General features: G+C 45.0%; 1 protein-coding gene across 4 annotated transcripts in view; it reads left to right on the forward strand.

Moving 5' to 3' along the window:
* The window catches only part of LOC146861982 (phospholipid-transporting ATPase ABCA1-like), a 3,104,259-nt gene that overhangs the window by 2,290,386 nt on the left and 788,426 nt on the right, over positions 1-25,447 (forward strand). For all 4 annotated transcript variants that reach the window (XM_085641135.1, XM_085641137.1, XM_085641136.1 and 1 more), the window contains exon 40: positions 20,451-20,574. In XM_085641135.1, the coding sequence (XP_085497261.1) occupies positions 20,451-20,574 (124 nt within the window). The remainder of the gene's footprint in view (positions 1-20,450; positions 20,575-25,447) is intronic.

Consider the following 25,447-nt stretch of genomic DNA (forward strand, 5'->3'; position numbering starts at 1 on the left):
AATGTCAACGCTTTGCTGAAGATCTGATTAGAAACAATGACAGCTGTGTGCTCAGAATAAAATTAGCTCAAATATATGCTCAAATATATTCACGAATCATACTTAGTATGAGTCCCGTAGGGCAGAGCGTCCTTAAGATCCCACCCTCCCATCCCAACTTGTGATAGGAAAGGACACAAGCAAGTTTGTAACGCTTCACTGGTGAGCCACTGTTAGCTTGGGGGTACAACTGATCAGCAGGCACTGTTGGTGCAGGCTAGATTGATAAGCAGATGCTTTAGCCACCCAATTGATGGGGTACTTGGTGGTAGTTGCCACACTGCATGCAGTGAAGAAAGTTTGACTCATCTGCCGCCCTTCATCAAAGTAACAACAGCCTGAATGAAACCAAGGCTTTAAGGAAGATTTCCATCAGTAAGTCTTCACTCTTCTTAGATTACATGAGTGTGAGTTGGAGACCCATAAGCACCCTCCTAATCACTAAAACATGAAATAAATAAAAACCAAGCGGTATTATGATTATCTCAACAATCTTCTTCCTGGGGTGGCAGTCAAATGCTACAGACCACTTGTTCAAGAAAACCAACAAGGTCTAGTATTATTCGTGCCTTTTTTCTATGCATATTTCTGTTCTCCATTATTGGGCCTACCCTCGTTTAAGAATGCTTGGAGGGCAGACCTGTATGGTATTTTCAAGGCATACCATTCCCATGGGACCTCAATGCTTGATTAATAATCTTTTAATATTTGTCTTACTTACACTGTCAGGGCCCATGGGGATATGTAGCATTCAAGGAATGTCCTAGACTCCAACTCAAATGGAATACGTTTAAAGGACCGTCGCTGGTACAAATCACAATCAGTGGCCACCTTGGTGACATTTTCATTTCAATGGGAGAAGCTCACCCTTTCTTCTCCACTGTAATTCAAAATTAAACAGTGCAGTTCTATAAGAAAACAGCATAGTTAGCTATTGAGAAACACCCTGTACAAGCACATTTCATTGTTTAAGTACTTGTATAAAAAGGAATATATTTTGAGGTTCAGAATTTCAGGCGGACCTATCTCTACTAACATTCACTGTAGCATTCCTATGTCCTGATTGTTGAAGGAGCATGTGGGGGTAGTGGTGGTGGTTGTGGGTGTGGTGGTAGAGGTGATAGGTGTTGGTGTGGTGGTGGGTGTGGTTTGTGTGGTGGTGGTGGGTGTGCGTAGGGTGTCTTATGTTGTTTCGGGTTTGTGCCTTTGTCTTTTGATATGTTTGTGTTTAAGTGTGGGTGTTCTGCTTGCGTGTGCTATAGTGGGTGCCTGCAAAGGAGTGAGTGTGATTGGGACAGGGCTGAAAATAGGAAATTGGGATAGGGAAGGGGCTTGAGCTGGGACACAAGGTTGGACTGGTTGGGAAACTGGGGTCAGTGAGGAGGTTAGGCCTCTAAATGCTCTCTTCAGCCCAGACATAACACTATGAATTTCCTCCAGGTAAGCTACTATTTGTTGCCTGTGGCAACTAAGCCCCTGGATGACATTCAGTATAGTGCAGTCTGGCCTATAGAGATGTTCTGTGAGAGGTCAAAATGCCACACACACCACTTGTTCAAGAGAACCAACAGGGTCTAGTATTATTTGTGCTTTTTTTCTATGCATATTTCTGTGCTCCGTTACTGGGCCTATCCAAGTTTAAGAATGCTTGGAGGGCAGACCTTTATGGTATTTTCAAGGCATACCATTGCCATGGGACCTCATTGCTTAATTAATATTCTTTTAATATTTGTCTTAATTACACTGTCAGTGTCCATGGGGATATGTAGCATTCAAGGAACTTCCTAGACTCCAACTCAAATGGAATACGTTTAAAGGACTGTAGCTGGTACAAATCACAATCACTGGCCACCTTGGTGACATTTTCATTCCAATGGGAGAAGCTCACCCTTTCTTTTCCACTGTAATTAAAAATTAAACAGTGCACTTCTATAGGAAAACTGCATGGTTAGCTATTGAGAAGCACCCCGTACAAGCAAATTTCATTGTTTATGTACTTGTATAAAAAGGAATATATTTTGACGTTCAGAATGTCAGGTGGACCTGTCTCTACTACCATTCACTGTAGCACTGCTTTGTCATGATTGTTGAAGGAGCATGTGAGTGTGGTGGTGGTGGTGGTGGTTGTGGGTGTGGTGGTGGAGGTGATAGGTGTTGGTGTTGGTATGGTGGTGGGTGTGGTTTGTGTGGTGGTGGTGGGTGTGGGTAGGGTGTCTTATGTTGTTTGGGTGTCTGCTTTTGTATTTTGATATGTTTGTGTTTATGTGTGGGTGTTCTGCTTGTGTGTGTTGTAGTGGGTGCCTGCAAAAGAGTGAGCGTGATTGGGACAGGGCTGAAAATAGGGAATTGGGATAGGGAAGGGGCTTGCGTTGGGACACAAGGTTGGACTGGTTGGGAAACTGGGGTCAGTGAGGTGGTTAGGCCTGTAAATGCTCTCTTCAGCCCAGACATAACACTATGAATGTCCTCCAGGTAAGCTACCATTTGTTGCCTGTGGCAACTAAGCCCCTGGATGACATTCAGTATAGTGCAGTCTGGCTGATAGAGATGTTCTGTAGGAGAGCAATAGTCTCCTCACTCAGTGCAGCCAGGGGAGGGGCAATTAGGTGCCTGCAGCAAAAGAGATGGCACCCCTTGTTGGGGGTGGGTTTGGCCAACTGTGGGGGAGCAAGAGGGAGGGTGGAGATGGTGGAGATGGTTCTCTTGATGCAATTGCTAGAGTTCTTGTTGAGTCTGCCATCACTAGGGAGTACTCACTTGTGGAGGCCTATGAAGATAATGATATTGAGCTGGCAGCCTCCATAGCATTCCCCTCACACTCCGTGCCACTGGGTCCCTCGGTGTCCGTGGCCTCAGCACCCGAACCACAGTGGCCTGCTGCTTCTCCACCTATGTGGCCAATGTCTCTTTTGCCTGCTCCTGACGATGCTGAAATCCTATATCATGTATGATCTTGTCTCTTATCCATATTTATTGCACTCCAAGATCTGATTAACACCTCTGAATGGTGGGACGTTGTCACCAAAAAGATATGAACCAAAAATAGATTTGTACAGATTGTTTACAAGGCCCAAAAATCTGCATTATTTTCATTCACAAAAAGTAAAATATGAATCAATGCCTGTCAACAAATACTGCAATGTTGTACCAATATTTGTATAAACCGAAAGCCTGTTTCCTTTGTTTGGGCATTTCACACTGGTAACACTTACTTCAAATAACTAAGGTATATTTCAACTGTAAACATATTATATGGATTCTGTACTAAAGTAGCTTATCAATGTATCACCCACTATGCAGAGAGCTATGCTGTTGAACAAATTAAGAAAAAAAAATGTGGGTGGATTGGCAAATGACTTCTACAGCATAGGTAAATACATAGGCCTTGATGCATTTCTAATCCACTTCAGTACAGAGCAAAAACATGCTCATTTGACTCCTAAATATCTCTAGCTATTTGTAGTTTGTTTTACCATTGTGAAATTGTCTTACAAAATATGCTGACTTTCAGTATAGGCAAAAATTGGATCAACATCACTGTAAGAAATACATACACTCATATATAATTCTTATTCGAATGACACCTTGATGCATTTCTACATTTGTCTAATGTTTCATAAGTTGGGCCTGATGTTGAGTTTTCCAGATGGGATACTCATGATGAAACGTTCCATCTGCAAAAGTCCCTTTAAGTATTCAATTTTGATTTATCAACTAGACATAGAAAAATGGTTTTGGGAATGCGTTACTCTGTTACCAATGTGTACACTTTTCTGTCTGTGTTGTTCCATAAATGGTATGCCTCTCACAAATATTTCCCAAAAACAGACTGGCTTACATGTCCACTTGTGAATAGTAAGACATCATACAAATCTGTCACTTTTAACATGAAAGTAATATTATTTTGTAATATAAACACATTTGGGATATGTTTTAAATCTAAAATGTAGCCATTTTATTTGATGTTACTAGGCATTTTGGCTCACTTGATCTCTCTTGTTTGTGAATAAAACCAACTTACCAATGTGACATTTGGAACATCCACTGTATCATAAGTGCCTAGTATGCTATGTCACCTGCAAATTGGCTAACCTTACATCATTCACAACAGTGAAGATGCATCACACCTGACACAATAAATCTAGTGGCCTGTTTGGTACAACTGTCCCCTATAACATTAAACAAAATCATGAATATTATTTACTTAGGCAGGCATGTGTGTGCTGAAACCAGTCCTTTGGTAGTGGACAGAAATCAAGTGGTCTCCTTTTCCACAAACTCATATACGAAACACATCATCATACACCTTGTGCAGAATTTACACCTTCAAGAACACTTCTTCTGTGTTGGACATGTGTCAGCCTTAATGTGGTCACCAAATTGAGTACTACCAGGATTTATGACTATTGGTGTTTTTGTTGTGCAATTCCTATTGTGAGGCAGAATATCTGGCTCTAGCAGATGCCATAATTAAATAATATTTGCCTATTGAATCTCATTGTTTTGAATATATCCCCTTCTTCCATGATGGCAATGTGTGCAACTGGAAATGTAAAAATGACACCGAATGCTTGTGTGATGTATGGTTTGTTATGTTTAAGAAACATTTGGCCAATCAATTTAAAACATAATAAAATACTAGTTGTTGATGTTTTGTATTTTTTATTTTGTTGTCATGGTAGAAATTTGTGAGAAACATCACCTACTTGCATTCATAAATAAACAACCATTTGATTGGTTAGATTTTTTAATGTATGATGGAAGGGAAAAAAATGAACAAATACAGAAATGGAATACTACAACAGTCTTTAACTTTGTTAGTTTTGATTTTATTAAACAAAACCAAATAAATTAAAACAGGATGTAAACCAAAAGGCAAACAAAAAATGGTGAATGAAACCATTATTGAAGAGCCAAAATTGTTTGAAGTCCAATGTCCAAATCACAACTGGCAGCAGAAAGGTAAATGTGTCCAGAAATTTTTCCACAAAGTGAATGGCAGTCACACACTGGAGGAAATTAGGTGCAGCATTTTTTGGTGGTGCTGGTGGTCTTGCCATCCTCTCCTAGTAGTCCGGATTAATGTGTGCTCGTGAGGGGGGCTGGTGGATCCACATATGCAGGGACTGTGATGGCTGCAGGTGTTGCCTCTTGTGGCAGGGCCTCCCTTTCTGTGGCTAAGGCAGATGTGTTTGGACCACAGAAAGGAGAAGATGGTGCTGGAAAAGCCCTGCACATATGGGTGTAAATGTCCTGCAGCATCTCAGTCTGGAAGCTCAAATTGGAGTTCAGATTCTCCATCTGTATATTATGCTCCCTCTGCAACTGTTTCATGTCTCGGGCTCAGTGAGGACCTGGCTCATCATATCTTGGGACTGGTGGAGGGATCCCAACACCTGGTTGAGGGTGCCCTGGGTGACAGTCAACCCGGTGCCCTCACTATGCTGGCCCACAGTTTCCCTCCCATGACCCCTACTCCTTAGTGGTATTGGGCACAGGGAAGTCCCTGTGCCGTGGACCCAGTGTGCCCCATCCCAATGGTTCCCAGCTAAACTGGAGGTGGAGGTGTCTCAGCAGCAACCAGGACTGGGGGGAACAAGATCTGCATGGTGTTGGTTTGGACACAAGAGGTGGAGGTATCCGTGAGCTATGGTGTTGTAACAGCTGGGTGGGAAGCGTAGGTGGGGGTCAAGTGAGACTCACTGGAGCCATCTGCTCAGGCAGACCAGATAGACCAGGCCTCTCCTCTTCATCTGGACTTTCAGGAGTGGAGGTATCCCTGGATACTTGATCCAGGGCTCGAGTAGAGGTTTTCTCTGTGCCAGATGGGTGGCCACGTGCTCTGGCTGTAGAACCTATTGCGAAAGTACAAAAATGAATGCAATGTAAAAGTGTGGATTATACATACAATGAATCTTAAGCAAACTATTGTAGCAACGTAAAATGAAGTCAATATCATGATTATACCATTCAGTGGTATTGTAATTAGTTACACAGTATATATTTCATGCAAAACAACTTCGCATAAAAAGGTAAGAAGATGTCCTGAAACGTAAAAGAAAAAGAAAATATAAGAACTATACATGATATGTACCAACCATTCAACATAACACAGTAGAGAGGAGAATTTAACCAATCTAAAGTCTAGAAGGCTAAAAAGCAGACTCGCACACAACTTGAAAGAAGGATGTTTAGCATTAGTCATCATAATAACAGCGCAAAGTACATTTTTCACATATACCTTTCAAATTCAGCATATACGTACATTAAAAGATTTTGCTCCACAAACTTTGATTTGTGCAACTAATTACATCAATTCAAATACATGACATGAAAAGGACAACATACAACATGCAATTTACAAAGAAGAGCATTAAATAGAGATTGATCTATAAATTACACTTTATCATATGTGAAAATTTTGAAAAGGGAGAATGAGCAAAATTAGATTGCAATATGATTTTCACAAAACAGAAACAGATCATGGCTGTTGTATTTATTTCAATGATACATTCACAACACTTGCAACATTGTAACTTGAGCATACCTAGTGCTTCAAAACCTTCAGTGCAGCTGTGAGAAGTTGGCCTGGTATATGCTGACCACTAATTAAAGTAGGCACCCTTTACCAGTCCAAACAACCCTTATGATGATTTAAGAGGTCAATGATAACCTTAGAAAGCTATCCAAGTGGTAGCTGTGGAGAGCATCCTTCAGGCTTAATCTTGAAGGAATGTTAAGCACAGGACTGCTGGAAGGAAGAAAAGTGTTAGTTGGAATCCAAAGGTGGATTCTTGTTAAAGAGTACCTGAAAGCAGAGGGACAGAGTCTGGGTCAATCAGGGGTGACCAGGGGCTCGGTAGACAAATGCCCACCGATGTCGGGTGCTTCAGGTGCATTGAGGGGGTTCTTGACTTTGCAGCCACTGGTACAAGGAGATGTTGAGGACAACCAGGAGCTGGTTGCAAGCTGTCTCACAAAGGATATTGAGGGCTGAGGGGTCGATGTCCGACTGGAGCACCAACAAGCCTTGGCAGCGGCAACCCACAAAGATGGTCAAGAGAGGTTACGGTTCAGACCATCAAGGTTCAGGAGACTTACCAAATACAGGGGAGTCAGGGAAAGCCTAGAGCAACAAGGCGAGCCCAAGAAAAGCAAATAGGACCCACAGGCCAGTGGCACGGGAGTCACAAGGGGAACTTGAGCTGTTTCACACAGCACCAGCCCACAGAGCACTCAGTATGAGGAGGTCAAAGTTCTGTGGTGGAAATGGTGCCAGAGTTTGAGGCTACTCAGAGCTCAGTGCACTTGTTTTGGAAATGCCAACAAGCATATGCACTTGCAAAAACACGAGGTGCACAGGGGTACAGGTATTGCAGCCCCCACAAGGGATTCTGACCTCAAACTTGGTGAGAAGACAGCTCGGACCTTGAGGGACTTGGAAACCCACCTCCTGTGTTGCTGGAGCCTTTGGAGTCCGTAGAAGCTCAGGAGCAGCAGACTGGCCAATCGTGATGTGGTGCCTGCAGTTGCAGGGGAGTAACTCCTTCACTCCAAGGGAGATATCTTCAGTTGTCCTTGATGCTTCACAGGAGCCTGTATGGTGCACAGGCACAGACAATGCTTTGGGCAGAGTGGGAGATGAAGTCGAGCCCAAATGAAGTCCAGCAAAGTCCAGAGTGTCCAGAGGGTTGAAGGTCAGTAGTTTCTTGTTCAGAATCTTGTCTACATCGAATCTAGGGTCCTACAGCCAGGTAAGCCTTTTCGTACCTAAGGGAGAGGGTTGGACAGATTCGAGGGACAGTGGGGAGGTTACTCCCAAGTCCTTTGTCCAGTTTTGCGCCAGAGCAGGAGCCAATGGCTCCCTGGAATGGTTTGAACTGGACTGTGCACAGGAACCCCAAATGTGCCCCTCATGCAGATTTTCGGTTGCTGGAAAGCACACCCACCTAGGCCTAATGCACTAAAGCCAAACAAGATGTTACTGATATATTAAGGTTTGTATGTTCAAAGAAAATTTGCAAAACACATTAGCAACAGCTAACTTCAACGCAAACAGGACATCTAGGTTTAGTGACTCCTTGGATATTCTAACTTACCAGTCTCCACTCCACCAGAGAATCTTGTCAGCCTTCAGGATGTAGGATCTGCAACACCTTCTCCTCCCAGGGAAAGAGTTGTAAGGGGGGGCCTGGGGAAACCATTGTTAGTCCTCTGGGCCTCCAGGTGATGCTTTGAGGCCGGGCAGCACACTCTCCCCCACAGGACATTCCACCTCTTCCCAATTTCCTCCTTTGTGCGCAGGTTGTTTGCTACACCATTCACCTAGTCAACTTACATGGCCCAAATTTGCCTTTTCTGTGCTATAGTTGTAATTTGTACTTGGGCTGCAAACAATTGCGGCTCTACTCTAATGCTTTCATTTACCATGACTGACAATTCACCCTCAGTAAAACAGCGACTTTTCCTCCCTGCCATTCTGAGATTATGAATTTAAATCAATTAAATAACCCACAAGATGATAAAGAACAAGCGGTAAAAGAACAAGAAACAGAGAGCAAAAACAGAGGGAAAAAAACTGAATTTACTGGTAAAATGCTCGAGCTCAAAAGTTCTGCTGTGCTAGAATGGTAAAGGATCATGGCCTTAAATTGAGTGTTGTTAGAACCGGCGGTCTCTAGTTGGCAGAGGTATACACTTCTGACAAATAGGGACCAACCAACTCTAGTCAGGGCAAGGGGATTACACACTCAGATAACCCCTGCTACCCCCTTGGTAGCTTGGCAGAGCAGACAGGCTTATCTCAGAGGCAGTGTGTTAAGCATTTATGACCACATACAGTAATAAAGTGAATACACTACAGATGGACACGACACCGAAGTTATTATAAAAATAGTATTTTTATATAAGGCTTAGCACAAGACCAAATAACGACAAAAATATACCACAGTCTTAATAAATACTCTTTGGAAGGAAAAATAATAGTTCAAGTAAGGTTTCTTCTTGGCAAATCGTTCTTTAGCAAAGTATTCTTCTGAGCACAGTTCTTTGGCAACAATGTAACCCCCACAGGAGTCACACGACGTCGAGTCTACAAGAATCCCAAGGTTCGGCGTTGACCGCGAGGAGCGCTACGTATAGCCTGGAGTCGCAACAGACCCCACAAGTACAGTACCTTGAGAAACGAAGAAAACGAGGATCCACGGCGTCGAGATGTCGGCGTCGAGGTCGGCGTCGATCGTGCCTCGGAGTCGGGTCAATCCGCAGCGGTGTCGAGGGATGTCGGGCCGGAGCAGCGCTCACGGCGTCGAGAAGGGCGTCGAGTCGATGCGATCAGCAGCGGCGTCGGGACGGGGTCGCTTGGAGGTGGAGCCGATACTCACTCCTCACTGGCGTTGATACCGGCGTCGAGACGGGGTCACTTGGAGCCGGGGCCGATACCCACTGCTCACTGGCGTTGCTGCTGGCGTCGAGACTGCAGATTTTCCCTTGTGTACTGGAAACAACACTTTCCAGCAATTCAGCAATTCAGTAGATGGTGAAGTCCTTTAGCCCTGTGACTTCAACAGGAGACTGGCACTCTTCCAGTCCTTGGAGATTTCCTAGCAAGTGTTCAGAGAGTACACACCAAGTTCCTCTCTCCTTGTTCCTTGGCAAAAATAAAGAAGCAGCTTTCAGGTTCCTCCACAGCAAAACAGCACTCTGGCAGAAAGGGGAGGCAAGTCCTTAGATCAGCAGGCTTCTTGTCCTTGGTACAGGTTTCCTTGTCAGAAGTGATCTGAGTTCTTGGTTCAGGGGTCCTTCTCTTATACCCCTTTTTCCCTTTGTTCCCTTTGTCCAAGCAGGGAGATTCCCACTAGCTCAGGTTTGTTGTGGGTGTTGCCAGGCAGAGGCACCTGGCCTATTCACTGAGCAGGGCAGAGTCCTCAGCCGCCCAGCAGGAGGCGGAGCCAGTATTGTCACTGGCAGGAGCAGGGCTATCAGTCGCCCAGCAGGAGGTGGAGCCAGTATTGTGTCAGGCAGGGCAGGCTACTCTTCCCTCACTCTATGTGTAAACGCCCCATTCACCCCACACTGACTCATTCAGACCTCTGGAGCCACCCAGCCCCTGACACACACACCAAACCAGCAGAGACCGGTAGATAGTTGGACAAGAAAATAGCCACTTTCTAAAAGTGCTATTTTCAAACATAGAATTTAAAAACCATCCATCCTAAAGGGTGTGTTATTAAATTCCGAGTTCAGGGATACTAAACTCGACTTGCTACCATGCTCCCTGAGTCAGATAGATTATAATGGAGTTAATAATCCGTCTGCCCAGTCTGGCCTATTGGAGGCAGGTAGCCCTTCAATAGTGAAAAACGAAAATGGTTGTAATTCACTATTAGGTCATGCCACACACATCAGGGCATGACCTACCTTTTACCAACAATGCACCCTGCCCTAGGGCCTACCATAGAGGTGTCTGAAATGTGGCAAAGTGAAGGTTTAGAGACTGGTAAGTAGGTTTCCTTACCAAGTCGACATGGCAGTCAGGGACTGCACGCAGGCGCTGCGGTGGCAGGCCTGAGACACATTTTACACGCTGCTTCTGTGGGTGGCACAACCAGTGCTGCAAGCCCACCAGCAGCAGTTAACTTACACGCCCTTGGCACACGCAGTGCACTAGACTAGGGTCTGAACAGTAAGTCAACCAAGCCAATCATGGTAACACCAATCAATGTAACAATTTAACATAGGGAGCACTTGCACTGTGGCACTGATCAGCAGTGGCACAGTGCCCAAAGCAATAATCCAGCAAAAACATCGTAAACAGAGGAGGCAAACAGAAAAAAATGGAGGAGAGACTCATGCCAATGATGCCAGGTCTAACACGTGTCCCCTCCAGCTGAAATGTGGGGAGAACTACCCTTCACCCAGGGAGTCCTCATCACTAAGGCGGAAAAATCTGGACAGACCATCAGCATTGGCGTGATCTGTACCAGGGCGGTGTTCCACCGTAAAGTCCATCCCCTGTAGGGAAATGGACCACCTCAACAGTTTTGGGTTCTCACCCCTCATCTGCATTAACCATCTGAGGGGCCTGTGGTCTGTCTGAACCCGGAAGTGAGTCCCAAACAGGTAGGGTCTTAGCTTCTTCAGTGCCCAGACCACAGCAAATGCCTCACGCTCTATCGCACTCCACCTTTGTTCCCTGGGAAGTAACCTCCGGCTGATGAAGGCTACAGGTAAGTCTCGGCCCTCCTCATTCATCTGTGCTAGAACAGCCCCCACACCATGCTCTGAAGCGTCTGTCTGGACAATGAATTCTTTTGAAAAGTCGGGTGCCTGGAGGACCGGTGCTGTACACATTGCAGTTTTCAGGGTGTCAAAGGTGTTCTGACAGGCGTCAGTCCAGATCACAAGTCTCGGCTGCTTCCTGGAAGTCAGCGAGGTCAAGGGGTGCACAATGTTGCCATACCCCTTGACAAACCTCCTGTAGTAACCCGTGAGACCCAAGAAGGCTCTCACCTGAGTCTGGGTTTTGGGCGGTTCCCAAGCCAGGATGGTATCTATCTTGGGTTGCAGGGGGGCCACCTTGCCGCTCCCTACTTGGTGCCCCAAGTACACCACTGAACCCTGCCCAATCTGGCACTTACTAGCCTTGATTGTGAGGCCTGCTCTGCGCAGGGCCAACAACACTTCCTGGAGGTGGCGCAAGTGTTCCTCCCAGCTGGCGCTGAACACTGCTATGTCGTCCAGGTAGGCGGCGCTGAAATCTTCCAGCCCGGCCAATACCTGGTTAACCAACCTCTGGAATGTGGCAGGGGCATTCTTCACCCCAAAGGGCATCACACGGAACTGGTAGTGCCCATCTGGTGTGGAGAATGCAGACCTCTCTTTTGCCCCATCAGTCAAGGCGATCTGCCAGTACCCAGACGTTAGATCAAACGTACTAAGGTACCGGGCAGCCCCCAACCGATCGATGAGCTCATCAGCTCTGGGGATGGGGTGCGCGTCAGTCTTGGTGACCGAATTGAGTCCTCGGTAATCCACACAGAACCGAAGTTCTGGTGAAGCACCAGGCGCCGCAGCCTTTGGGACCAAGACCACTGGGCTGGCCCAAGGACTGCTAGAGGACTCAACCACCCCTAAGGCAAACATCTTGGAGACCTCCTCCTTGATATATGCTCTGACCTTTTCAGTCACCCTGTAGGCCTTGTGCCTCACAGGAATGCTGTCCCCAGTGTCCACATCATGGACACACCACTGAGTGACACCAGGGATTAAGGAGAACAGATCAGGGAATTGTACCAACAGATGGCGACAATCTTGCTGCTGCTCAGGGGTCAGTGTGTCAGAGAGGACAACACCATCCACTGACCCATCTTTTTCTTTTGCACACAGGAGGTCAGGAAGAGGCTCACTCTCCTCCTCCATCCCAGCATCTGTGGCAAGGAGCATGCCCACTTCGGACCTTTCTAAGTGGGGCTTTAACCGGTTGACATGCAGGACCCTTAAGGGGTTCCTGGGAGACTTCAAGTCCACCAAGTAGGTGACATCGCTCTTTTTCTCCACAACCTCAAATGGTCCGGTCCACCTGTCCTTGAGCGCACAAGGTTCCACAGGGGCCATGACCCAAACTTTCTGACCAGGTTGAAGCTCAACCAGAGTGGCATTCTGATCGTACCACTGCTTCATCTCTTCCTGGCTGGCCTCCAGATTTGCCTGAGCAAGATCTCTGAAGCGCCGAGTCTGGTTCCTAAAGGCCAGCATGTAACTATATACATCCTGGGGAGGTTTCCTGGGAGATTGCTCCCAGCCTTCTTTGACCAGACTCAAAGGTCCTCTTACCGGGTGACCATACAAAAGCTCAAAGGGGCTGAACCCTAGAGACTTCTGTGGCACCTCACGGTAAGCAAACAGCAGGCATGGCAAGAGGACGTCCCATTTACGCCTCATTGGTTCTTCAAGACCCATGATCATGCCTTTTAGGGTCCGGTTGAATCTCTCAACCAGCCCATTACCTTGAGGGTGGTAAGGAGTGGTAAACTTGTAGGTTACCCCACACTCCTTCCACAGAGACTTCATATAATTCGAAATGAAGTTGGTGCCCCGGTCTGACACCACCTCTCTGGGGAACCCCATGCGGGAGAAAACACCCATCAGTGCCCGTCCCACCACGGGGGCCGTCACTGTTCGGAGAGGGATGGCTTCCGGGTACCGGGTGGCATGGTCCACCAAGACCAGGATAAACCTGTTGCCCATGGCTGTCTTGGGGTCCAGTGGCCCCACAATGTCAATTCCCACTCGCTCAAAGGGGGTACTGACGATGGGAAAAGGTTGGAGGGGAGCCTTCTGCTTCCGCCCACTTTTCCCACTTGCCTGGCAAGTTTGACAGGTCCTACAATGGATATCTGAATCCCTTCTCATCTGGGGCCAATAAAAATGGGTGACAAGCCTGTCATAGGTCTTGTCCTGCCCCAGATGTCCAGCTAACGGAACGTCATGAGCCAACCCCAGTAGGAAGGCTCTGAAGCGCTGGGGTACCACCAGCACACGGGCTGACCCAGGCTCAGCAGCCTTAGGCTCGCTATACAGGAGGTCGTTCTCCCAGTAGACCCAATGTGATCCTGACTGATCACCTGTCGTTTGGGCTGAGGCCTGCTGCCTCATACCCACAAGAGAAGGGCACACTTTCTGTTCAGCACAAAATTCCTCCCTGGAGGGACCACCATCCTGCTGCCAATGGGTCAGCTCGGGCAGGTCTCCCAGTTCGGCCACTTGTTCTCCTGTCAGTTCCAGGGCACCCCCCTCAGGGTCTGCTCCCTCCTGGACCGCGGGAACGATGGGGGACGGTTTCCCGCGCCCCCTGCCTCTTCTCTTCACGGTCGGGACCTGGGCCATACTTTCAGGCTCCGGGCCCCCATCAACACCCTTACTAACTGACATGGACCGGGTGGTCGCACACACCCACTCAGGCAGACCCAACATTTCCAGATGCGCTTTTCTTTCCACCTTAGCCCAAGGGGAGTCCTCCAAATCATTGCCCAGGAGACAATCAACAGGCATGGCGGGCCTCACAGCAACCTGAAGAGTACCTGAGACCCCCCCCCACTCAAAGGGAACTTGAGCTACCTCACACTGACTCTGTGAGTTGTCGGCAGCTACAACGGGGTAGAATGCATGCGGGACCACCTGCTCTCTGGACACCAAGTGACACTTGACAGCTGTCACACTCGCTCCGGTGTCTCTGAGAGCTTCCACCCTATGGCCATTAATGGTCACCCACTGCCTATATTTCTTAGTGTTACTAGGCAGAGGGGTTGGAGGGACCATTTCCACGTCTCCTAAAGAGACCAGGGACATTTCTGTGGGACCCCACCCACCGGGGGCACCCATCTCATCCCCTCCCAGGGCTACACTCGCTACCTGACGAGGGGGTGCACGCGGCGGTGCATTCGAATCCTTCATGGGACACTGGGGATCATAATAACGGTGTCCCACCTGCTTACAGGCATAGCAGGTCATGGGGCCCCTGTGAACAGGTTTACCTGTCGGGGCCTCTGGCTTCTTTACAGGGGGAGGCTGGGAACCCTTCCCTTGGTTCCCTTGGGGACTACTTTGGGGCCCTTTCTGAAACTCCCTCTGTTTACCCCTGTCCCCCCCACTCTTCTGCTGGGGACCCTGCCCACCTTTGGCTGAGTCTCCCACTGGACCCTTGTGGACCCTGGTACTGACCCAGCGGTCCGCCTCCTCAGCAAGTTTTCTAGGGTTAGATATCTTGCTATCAACAAGGTGCTGGCGTAGCTCTGGAAAACAGTTATTAGACAAGTGCTCCCAAGCAAACAAATCATAAAGAGCATCATAACTATCAACCTTGCTACCCTTTATCCAACCATCCATGGTTCTGCAGAAAAAAGACACATATTCAACCCACGTAGTACCAGGCAACTTCTTACATTCTCTAAAGGTTTGTCTGTACTTTTCTGGAGTTAAGCCATATCTCAGCATTAAAGCATCTTTCATATGAGTATAAGACATCCTATCCTCAGCAGTAAGGCTCAACAAGGTATCTCTCCCTTCATTTGTAAAGCGGCTCCACAACCCCGTTCCCCAATCTTTCTCAGGGACCCGGTGGGCCAATAATGCTAACTCATATGCTTTAAACCATTGGCTAATATCTTCATTCTTACTGTAATCTTTGATCACATCTTTAGGAAAATAAAACCTACTTTCTGCAGGCACCGATGGAGTGCTGCCACCAGAGGGATTCAACTCTAAACTCTTAGTTTTAAGCTCCATCTCCCTCACCATCTTCTCACGTTCAAACGCTAATTTCTCTCTCTCAAAATCTAATCTTTTGCTCTCCATTTCAGCTTCTCTCTTGCTTCTCGCATTCTCTAATTCCAACTGCCCTCCTAATTTAAGTTTTGCCATTTCTAACTTGTACCCCCTCTCCTTCTCCCTGTCTTCTAATTCTTCGGGGGAAAGGCTCCTAGAGGACGCACTACTGCCTGGAGATGACACTGGCCCACCTGTGGGCTCTTCCTCTTCTTCTTCTTCTTCTTCTTCCTCTTCCGGTACCACCACCGGATCAGAGGGATTTCTGGCCTCTAACCAGGCCTTCAGCGCTTTGAGGAAGCCCTCTTTCTTTGAGACACCTGTGGTAGGAACTTTAAACTGCTTGCAAAATCCTTTTAGATCTTTTAGCGTGTAGGAATCTATCTTCTCCTTATCAAATTCCCCCACAACATTCTCCACAGGTGTAGCAGCTCCGGCATTCTCCATGGTCAAAACTGGCAGTGTTTAAAAAAATAAGCTCCAGGAAAGCGGAGAACAAAAATAGAATATCCTACCAAAACAGATTGTGGCTGCGTTATGGTCTGCTTTCACTATGTAGCGTACACTAATCACTGCACATGAGTCATAAATGCAAAGTTCAATCCTCACAGCTGACCACCAATGTTAGAACCGGCGGTCTCTAGTTGGCAGAGGTATACACTTCTGACAAATAGGGACCAACCAACTCTAGTCAGGGCAAGGGGATTACACACTCAGATAACCCCTGCTACCCCCTTGGTAGCTTGGCAGAGCAGACAGGCTTATCTCAGAGGCAGTGTGTTAAGCATTTATGACCACATACAGTAATAAAGTGAATACACCACAGATGGACACGACACAGAAGTTATTATAAAAAATAGTATTTTTATATAAGGCTTAGCACAAGACCAAATAACGACAAAAATATACCACAGTCTTAATAAATACTCTTTGGAAGGAAAAATAATAGTTCAAGTAAGGTTTCTTCTTGGCAAATAGTTCTTTAGCAAAGTATTCTTCTGAGCACAGTTCTTTGGCAACAATGTAACCCCCACAGGAGTCACACGACGTCGAGTCTACAAGATTCCCAAGGTTCGGCGTCGACCGCGAGGAGCGCTACGTCGAGCCTGGAGTCGCAACAGACCCCACAAGTACAGTACCTTGAGAAACGAAGAAAACGAGGATCCACGGCGTCGAGATGTCGGCGTCGAGGTCGGCGTCGATCGTGCCTCGGAGTCGGGTCAATCCGCAGCGTTGTCGAGGGATGTCGGGCCGGAGCAGCGCTCACGGCGTCGAGAAGGGCGTCGAGTCGATGCGATCAGCAGCGGCGTCGGGACGGGGTCGCTTGGAGGTGGAGCCGATACTCACTCCTCACTGGCGTTGATACCGGCGTCGAGACGGGGTCACTTGGAGCCGGGGCCGATACCCACTGCTCACTGGCGTTGCTGCTGGCGTCGAGACTGCAGATTTTCCCTTGTGTACTGGAAACAACACTTTCCAGCAATTCAGCAATTCAGTAGATGGTGAAGTCCTTTGGCCCTGTGACTTCAACAGGAGACTGGCACTCTTCCAGTCCTTGGAGATTTCCTAGCAAGTGTTCAGAGAGTACACACCAAGTTCCTCTCTCCTTGTTCCTTGGCAAAAATAAAGAAGCAGCTTTCAGGTTCCTCCACAGCAAAACAGCACTCTGGCAGAAAGGGGAGGCAAGTCCTTAGATCAGCAGGCTTCTTGTCCTTGGTACAGGTTTCCTTGTCAGAAGTGATCTGAGTTCTTGGTTCAGGGGTCCTTCTCTTATACCCCTTTTTCCCTTTGTTCCCTTTGTCCAAGCAGGGAGATTCCCACCAGCTCAGGTTTGTTGTGGGTGTTGCCAGGCAGAGGCACCTGGCCTATTCACTGAGCAGGGCAGAGTCCTCAGCCGCCCAGCAGGAGGCGGAGCCAGTATTGTCACTGGCAGGAGCAGGGCTATCAGTCGCCCAGCAGGAGGTGGAGCCAGTATTGTGTCAGGCAGGGCAGGCTACTCTTCCCTCACTCTATGTGTAAACGCCCCATTCACCCCACACTGACTCATTCAGACCTCTGGAGCCACCCAGCCCCTGACACACACACCAAACCAGCAGAGACCGGTAGATAGTTGGACAAGAAAATAGCCACTTTCTAAAAGTGCTATTTTCAAACATAGAATTTAAAAACCATCCATCCTAAAGGGTGTGTTATTAAATTCCGAGTTCAGGGATACTAAACTCGACTTGCTACCATGCTCCCTGAGTCAGATAGATTATAATGGAGTTAATAATCCGTCTGCCCAGTCTGGCCTATTGGAGGCAGGTAGCCCTTCAATAATGAAAAACGAAAATGGTTGTAATTCACTATTAGGTCATGCCACACACATCAGGGCATGACCTACCTTTTACCAACAATGCACCCTGCCCTAGGGCCTACCATAGAGGTGTCTGAAATGTGGCAAAGTGAAGGTTTAGAGACTGGTAAGTAGGTTTCCTTACCAAGTCGACATGGCAGTCAGGGACTGCACGCAGGCGCTGCGGTGGCAGGCCTGAGACACATTTTACACGCTGCTTCTGTGGGTGGCACAACCAGTGCTGCAAGCCCACCAGCAGCAGTTAACTTACACGCCCTTGGCACACGCAGTGCACTAGACTAGGGTCTGAACAGTAAGTCAACCAAGCCAATCATGGTAACACCAATCAATGTAACAATTTAACATAGGGAGCACTTGCACTGTGGCACTGATCAGCAGTGGCACAGTGCCCAAAGCAATAATCCAGCAAAAACATCGTAAACAGCGGAGGCAAACAGAAAAAAATGGAGGAGAGACTCATGCCAATGATGCCAGGTCTAACAAGTGTGTTTTATAGTGTGGAATGCAGGTGTTAAAAATTTGGCAAATTACATCAGGTGTGTGATGCTAGCATCTATCATACAGCCACAGGACTATTCCAATGTTAACCGAAGCCCGCGACAAAATCACTTCATCGGCAAACTGCCTCTAGAACACCTTCAGAACAAGTGTGGAATCTAAATAGGCTTGGTGCAACCCCGCCACCCTGACAGCGACGGAGTACTATTTGCCAACAGAAGAGTCCACCACATCAGCAGGGGTGAGCCACATACGTGACAATAAACACTCTGCCAACACGGACGGAGAGTCAGCCAGCATACATCTAAATAGGGCAGGTGAGATTCTGTCAGCTTGACGGAGTACTTGAATACTCTGCCGCGAAATGACGACGGTAGTCCCACCAAGATCTAAATCACGCCCTAAGTACCTCAAGCAAAGAATTATGAACCCACAGCAGGTTTAAAAATGCTTTCTACATCTTTGGGTCTACTTTTAAAAACAGTAACACTTTGGCCATATGCATCTGCTGTTAAAGATCTCTGGAAGAGAACATCTGATCTCAGTTGATCACTTCAACTATGGATCATCAACTGACCCCACTTGCACAAAAAGAAAATGCCTCTTACTCCTATACCCAATAGATGGGTTATCGATGTGTCGAGAGGAGACCCATCTATTGGACACAGGAGGGTGGATGTAGTTGGAATGCCAGTCAACACCCTTTTTCCAAGAAGAAGTACAATGAGCCAGTGTATGAAAGAGTCTTTATTATACTTAGCCATGACATGGGATCAATTTTTTCATCAAGTGTGATGGTACTTCTATTATCACAGGATGCCTCATTCTATATCAAGGAGCTAATTTGAAATCACTGACGTCTGCTGGCATTCCTTTACCTTAATAACGTGTCTCCAGAACAAAATCCATTGCAACATCAGTCAAACTGACACAAAATTTAACAAAAATCTTCCATTTTCAGTTTTCAGAAAGAGCCTTAAAACGCTACTCTTAGACCCCAGCCTTGACATCATTTTATTTCCCTCTAGTTAGATCTCTTGAAGGTGTTCTTTCTGCTTCCACCACCAAGACACCTCTTTGGAGGTTGCTGTGCACTCTATAAATGTAATGTACTGTACTGAATTTGTAGAACATTATTTTTCCTCTCTTTTTATCATTGTACCTTCTCCAACTATGTACCATTATGTATCTTTTCCCTGAAAATAGGCACCATATTCTACCTTGAGTTAATCTCCCCTGTCCCAATGCACCAGGAAACTAAGGGGCATATTAACAAGGCGGCGATATGAAATTATCGCCGCTTTTGTGTCCGTTTTCGGGTGAAAAGCAGCGATAATTTCATCGCCTTATCAGCAAAGACACGCTGTCGCGTGTCTTGCTGTTTTAGCGCCCGTTTGCAGCACACCTCCGATCGCATCGCTAATGGGATGCAAAGGAGGCGTGCCTGACAAGACTCCCTTGGCAAAATATCACGAAGGCAGCTTCGCGATATTAACAAGGGAGGGTAGCGATTTTTAAAATCACCTTAAGTATGCCTTAAAGCAGGAATTTAACGTCTGTTAAATTCCTGACTAAGGCATACTTAACATGGGGGATGGATTTTGTGGCTAAGACCACAGGCCCGATCATCTAGGATATCGCCGTTTTCCACCATGGAAAACGGCGATATCCCAACTATCTCTGGAAATTTTATTGCCTCGGCGCTGCGCGTTGTTGATAACGCGCAAACCGGGCGATAAATTCCAGAGATAGCCGGCGATAAATATGCAAGCGCTAAGCGCGCTTTGCGATATTTATCGCCGGCCCTTGTTAATATGCCCCTTAGAGCCTTTTTCTTGGAGAAATCCTAGTCACTTGAGCTGTTATTGGTAGTTGGTGAGTCAGTACCATTGTTGCAGCACCTTAAAGGACATGCTATTCCGCTTGATCACTCATAGGCAGTTTGTATCAACTTTAATGCTTTGGACCACTACATACCTTGACCTGGTTACTAACTGGAGGCGGACTTAGAGAGGAAAATACTGCCTAATCTCTGCATGCTGAAAATATTTTGCAGTTGAAATTTTAAATTCAACTCTAATGTTGGATAATATATATACTTGTACAATCAGTAATTGTTGTTGGAATATATTAAATAAATATTTTGTAGTGTATGTAAATCTATTTCCAACCATGATCATTTTTGCAGTTAGGGGAATGTACATAATTGTGGTATTTTCTCTCTTTTTATTAGAACCTTAACAATGTAAATGAAATACTTAAGAAAATATTGCTAATTTTTCCACATTTCTGCCTTGGAAGAGGACTTATTGATATGGCAAAGAATCAAGCCATAGCCACAGCATATTCCAGATTTGGTGAGTTCTGTTTTTCAAAAATGGGTGTACTTGTTTTCTTACATTTTGCATGTAGTGTATAAATAACTAACATAGAACAAATCAAAAGAGAACCTTAGTCAAAAACATGGACCTCATTTTGAGTCTGGTAGTAATGAAAAATCCTCTGATTTCTTAAAAATCTCTCTGCCATGTAAGTATACAGTTTAGGGAATTTGCACAGCGGACTGTTCTCCAAATTAAACATTTTGTTCACAAATCAGGTTATTTTCCATAGCCACACAATTCTGTAATCAGACTCAAAGAGCACCAAAGTGACTTGCATGGCTCTTATAGAACTCTCTGGTGATTGTGTCTCATTTCTTGTGAATTGACCTTATTCAACGTGTGCAATAAATGTAGTCCTTGGTAGTGCAAAATTTGCTTATCATTAAAAAAACATGCATACATGAAAAATAACAACTAGTTGCAAATCATCTTGTGACTGCTTCACAAAACTCCTGATAGCCTAGGCTCCTTAACGTTTTTATCTCCACTAAGAAAATACTTTAAGTGGAGAAATCCATTAATCTTCAACATTATGACAGATGGGGATTGTACCACTCATGGAACTTCTTCTTGATGCAAAGTAGATCATAGCAGTACTTTGCGTTACTCTGGCTAACCTACATACACAAATCTTTATTTGCTTTGAAAAGTAAATTTTACCACAAACATTTGCAGCGGATTTGCCCTGGCATGAAAATATAATGGGATATTTCAAATACCCACAAAGTTAGTAGTGAACATTCTTCCTCACAACCACCTTCTATCTACAAGTGTGTGAAATTTACATAATTTGCTTTTGCATACATTAAATTTTAGAACAATTATGTGAAATTATGCAAATGCAAAACCTCCATTTGGCGCTGTATTTTAGCACAAAATGCGTCCATGCATGCATTTCACATTAAACACAAGTGCAAAACAAAAGCACTGTGAACAACAGCAAATCACGTTCTGTTGTGAATGTGTTTCCCTTGCGTTTGCGGTAATATGTTGCCGCAAATTGCATGTTTGTAATAAATATTTAACATGAATGTTGTGTAATTTGGCTATGTGGTGTAATGGGGTAATTTCGGGAATTTTGCGTAACAAGAGTAACATAACATTCCACTAGATTACACTTTGTAACACAAATTTCACCTTTGCTAGCTTCTTACCCTCCCTGGCACAAAGGTCTTTCCCCACCTATCCTTAAACTTAGTACCATAGAAAATATGTGGTAGTATGTGGTTTTTTATGGTGTGAGTGGCCAATAATCCCGATTTTAAAGCACCGAAGTCCAAATTTACAAAGGGTAATCTACATGCTGAGATGTCCATACACCAAGATTTCTGTCTACAACTAATCAGAGATCTCTGCCTGGTTGTTTTTCATTATTTCCGGGTTGAAATCTCTGCCCAGCAGTATGATTTATAGGTATCCTGTGCTTACATGATGGAGATGCTCTTATGAAAGAATTTACAACAAAAAAGAAAGTAACTTTTTGACCAGATTTCATGATCTATGCCTATAGGCTGAGCATTCCACCTCTGCTATGGAAAGCTCAGAACGCAGTATAGGGAAACAGCATTTACCTGTCCTGAATCACACACACTTGATAAACATAAATGCAGCAGCATATTAATCCAGCCTACATCCTAGGCTCTGCCATCTTCCACTTGGACGTTATGCTTTTCAGTATAACATACTACAGCTTCAGAACCATGCAGCCAACCCCACTGAAGAGGACCAGGGACTTCCCTGTGGAGGAGAAAGAACTTGTTGATAATTGCAAGTAACTACATGGTCCGCTTCCATACATCCTCAGAGGACCAGAAAAAATTGCCATGTGACAGGAGGTGGCTTACTTTGTCAGTGCATCAAGTGGTAGTAAGGATTGTGGAGGACTTCAAATAATATGGCAGGATCAAAGGAGGCAGGTCAAAGAGTTATTCTCCTGGATTCAGTAGGCAAGAGCTCTTCCTGGGGAAGGACCTGGGTTCTGTGTCTGTTCAAAAGAATCCTAACATGAGGCCAGGTAAGAAACAAAATCCTGCTATTTTACCACTTAATTTACAGTTCTCACTTATGGAACACTTTTGACCCCTCACAGGTAGCCACACAAATCAAAAATCTCTCTCACCTCTAATGAAGGGCAATAGCCCCTTCTTTAAAGGTTATAATGCTTTGAGGTTAATGCATTCTGCTTGCTTCACAGTCCCCATTTCAAGCGTATTGGCAGCAACAGCAGGAATTCAATTTACTGTGGCAGGACATTAACCTGGCCCTGCATCTAAGTGCATCCCAACCACACTAATATGCGATGCCACAGGATAGAGTTTATTATGGCTTGACTTTTCGCACTTCAATTCTGTTGGCTAGTGTTGTCATTAACCCCTTCCCTGCTCATGACGGAACCGTTCCGTCATGAGCCACGGTTGCCGTGTGCTCATGACGGAACGGTTCCGTCATGACAATCCTGTCGGCGGCCGCTCCGCCTGCGCGGCGCTGTTTCCCCGCCTGTGCGGGGCGACAACGCAAATGGGCGGAGTCATGACGGAACCGTTCCGTCATGAGCACAGCTCAACTGTGGCTCATGACGGAGCGGCTCCGTCATGAGCACAGGCCCGCCGCGCTGCCCCCCTGCCCCCCCCAGCGCTGCAGCGGAATGTCCGCAGCAGCGAAGGGGTTAATAAGATCCCAAGGTATGTAAACATGCTATGTATTCCGTTTGTTACTGTCGTCAATATCGGGTCCTCTCCCCATGACTCAATGGGAACTGACTCCATTGCGCTGATGGGTCCTTAGTATACTCTAGCGATGTCATGTTAGTTGAGGGAGGAGCATCTAGAGCCATGTGGTGCCATCTGATTATGGTAGAGATCTATTGCTGGGTAAACAGTTTTATATACCCGTCTGAAGCCTAGACAGGACAGCCATATGGTGAGCAATCTAAGGAAAGATTATACATCAACCAAAATATTATTAGCAAAGGTAACTTTTCCATATGTACTTTACATAACAATGAAAATCTTTCTGATGCAATATTAACAATTAAAAATGTATATACCACACTGCACAAGATGTGTGTTTAACTTGAAACAAATCCTACAATAAATGTGGTTTGTCCATTTTTTAGTTAAGTATTTTCAATTACAAAATGACAATCATAGAATGAAATACATAGTGAAAGAATCCCAAGCATGGAAAGTGTATATAATTAGGAAAAGAATGTTTTGTTTTACATAAAAAGAGAAACAAGAAAAAGATCCAAAAAGTAATGCGAGAGAAAGATGGAGAAGAGAAGGGAAGGAGGAAAGGTGGTAGGAAAAGAGATTAAGAGAGTGGTGAGTGCAAGAAGAGAAAAACATTGAAAGGTAATGAATATACATTTGATTAAAGTTTCTGATGTAAAGTAGAAGATACAGTGTGTATTCTATGTTCATCATATACAAAATTCCACCATGCAAGGGCAGATAATTTAGACAAGTCTTCCCAACAAGAAAGTATTACTTTAAAATCAATTGCAATACGAAGATTGAACAGTAGAGGTGTAGGTGATAAATGGTCAATATTAGGTGACAAAGAACCCAGGAAAACCTTCTGTAATGTAAACAGAATATAATATTGAAATATTTTTAAAGATTAAGACCATGCTAGAGTCCAAAACGTTTGAACATGGCTATAGTGGAATAACATATGAACTAAACAGCCAGTATATTGAGATCAGGACCAGCATAGAGGGTAAGCAGAGGGTAAAATGTAGCAACATGTTCTGGTGTCATTACAGCTCTATGATAAATAATAAAAAGTGACTGGGTGATATGGGTGGCTTTATATGTTGTACATGGTTTAAGCCATATTTTGCCCTAAATTGGGGCAGAAATAACATAGACAAATCATCTTCCCACAACAGTTCCAGAGAACTTTTAGCTCTAGTGAAATCTGGAGGCAGTAAGGTCTTATAAATGTGGGCAGCTTTGAGAATATTGCCATGCAAAACATTATCGAGAGATATAGCAGGTACTTGTAACAGTGAATCAGGAGTCATGGAATACTTGGAAAAAACATTAAATGGAGGAAAAAATCAAGTTATATTCCTCTAAAAAGGAGTAAGGTAATTGGTCTTGTATTTGCAAGTAATCAAAGGTTCCAATAGAACTATCTTTCATAAATTGGTGTACATAAGTGATACCTTTTCTTTTCCAGGGTTTAAAATAAGTTACGTAACTTAAGACATTTATTATACAAAAAGGTAGAATACAGGGAACTGCTGGAAATGGAATTTAATAAAAATATTGTTTGTAATAAATAGTGTGAGTATGTTAAAATTGAATTTTTGGAGATAAAAGTGCAATCTGACATATGAATAAGATCTTCCACAGAAAAATAATTCAGTAAAGATCGTTCAAAGGTAAACCAAATTGGTACTGGTTGATCTTGAAAATTATACATCATGGCAAAAAGCTTGTCTGATTTAAAAAAGATGAATGATATAACTTATAATCTGGGAATTTCACACCTCCTTCAGGTTGTGGGTGTTTGAACTTGGAGGGAGCAAAATGTTGAGTTTTAATATTCCATTGACATTACAAACAAATGGAGTCAAGTTGTTTAAAATAATGATTTTAACATGGAGGTAGTGTATAAAATATGTTGTACAATCATCACTTTAATAGTGTCTAATCTTCCCCACCATGATACATATAATGAAGACCAAGTCAAGAGTAATGTATGTACTCTGAATTTCAACATTGCAAAGTTGTGGAGGATTGTTTTTTGTATAGTGGGAGAGATCCAGTCACCAAGATATTTGAACTTTGAGGTTCCCCATGTAAAGTTAGTATTGGCAAACACATGATGATTTCAA

The sequence above is a fragment of the Triturus cristatus genome, chromosome 2_2 (genome assembly GCF_964204655.1).
Source record: "Triturus cristatus chromosome 2_2, aTriCri1.1, whole genome shotgun sequence".
In the NCBI taxonomy this organism is placed as follows: domain Eukaryota; kingdom Metazoa; phylum Chordata; class Amphibia; order Caudata; family Salamandridae; genus Triturus; species Triturus cristatus.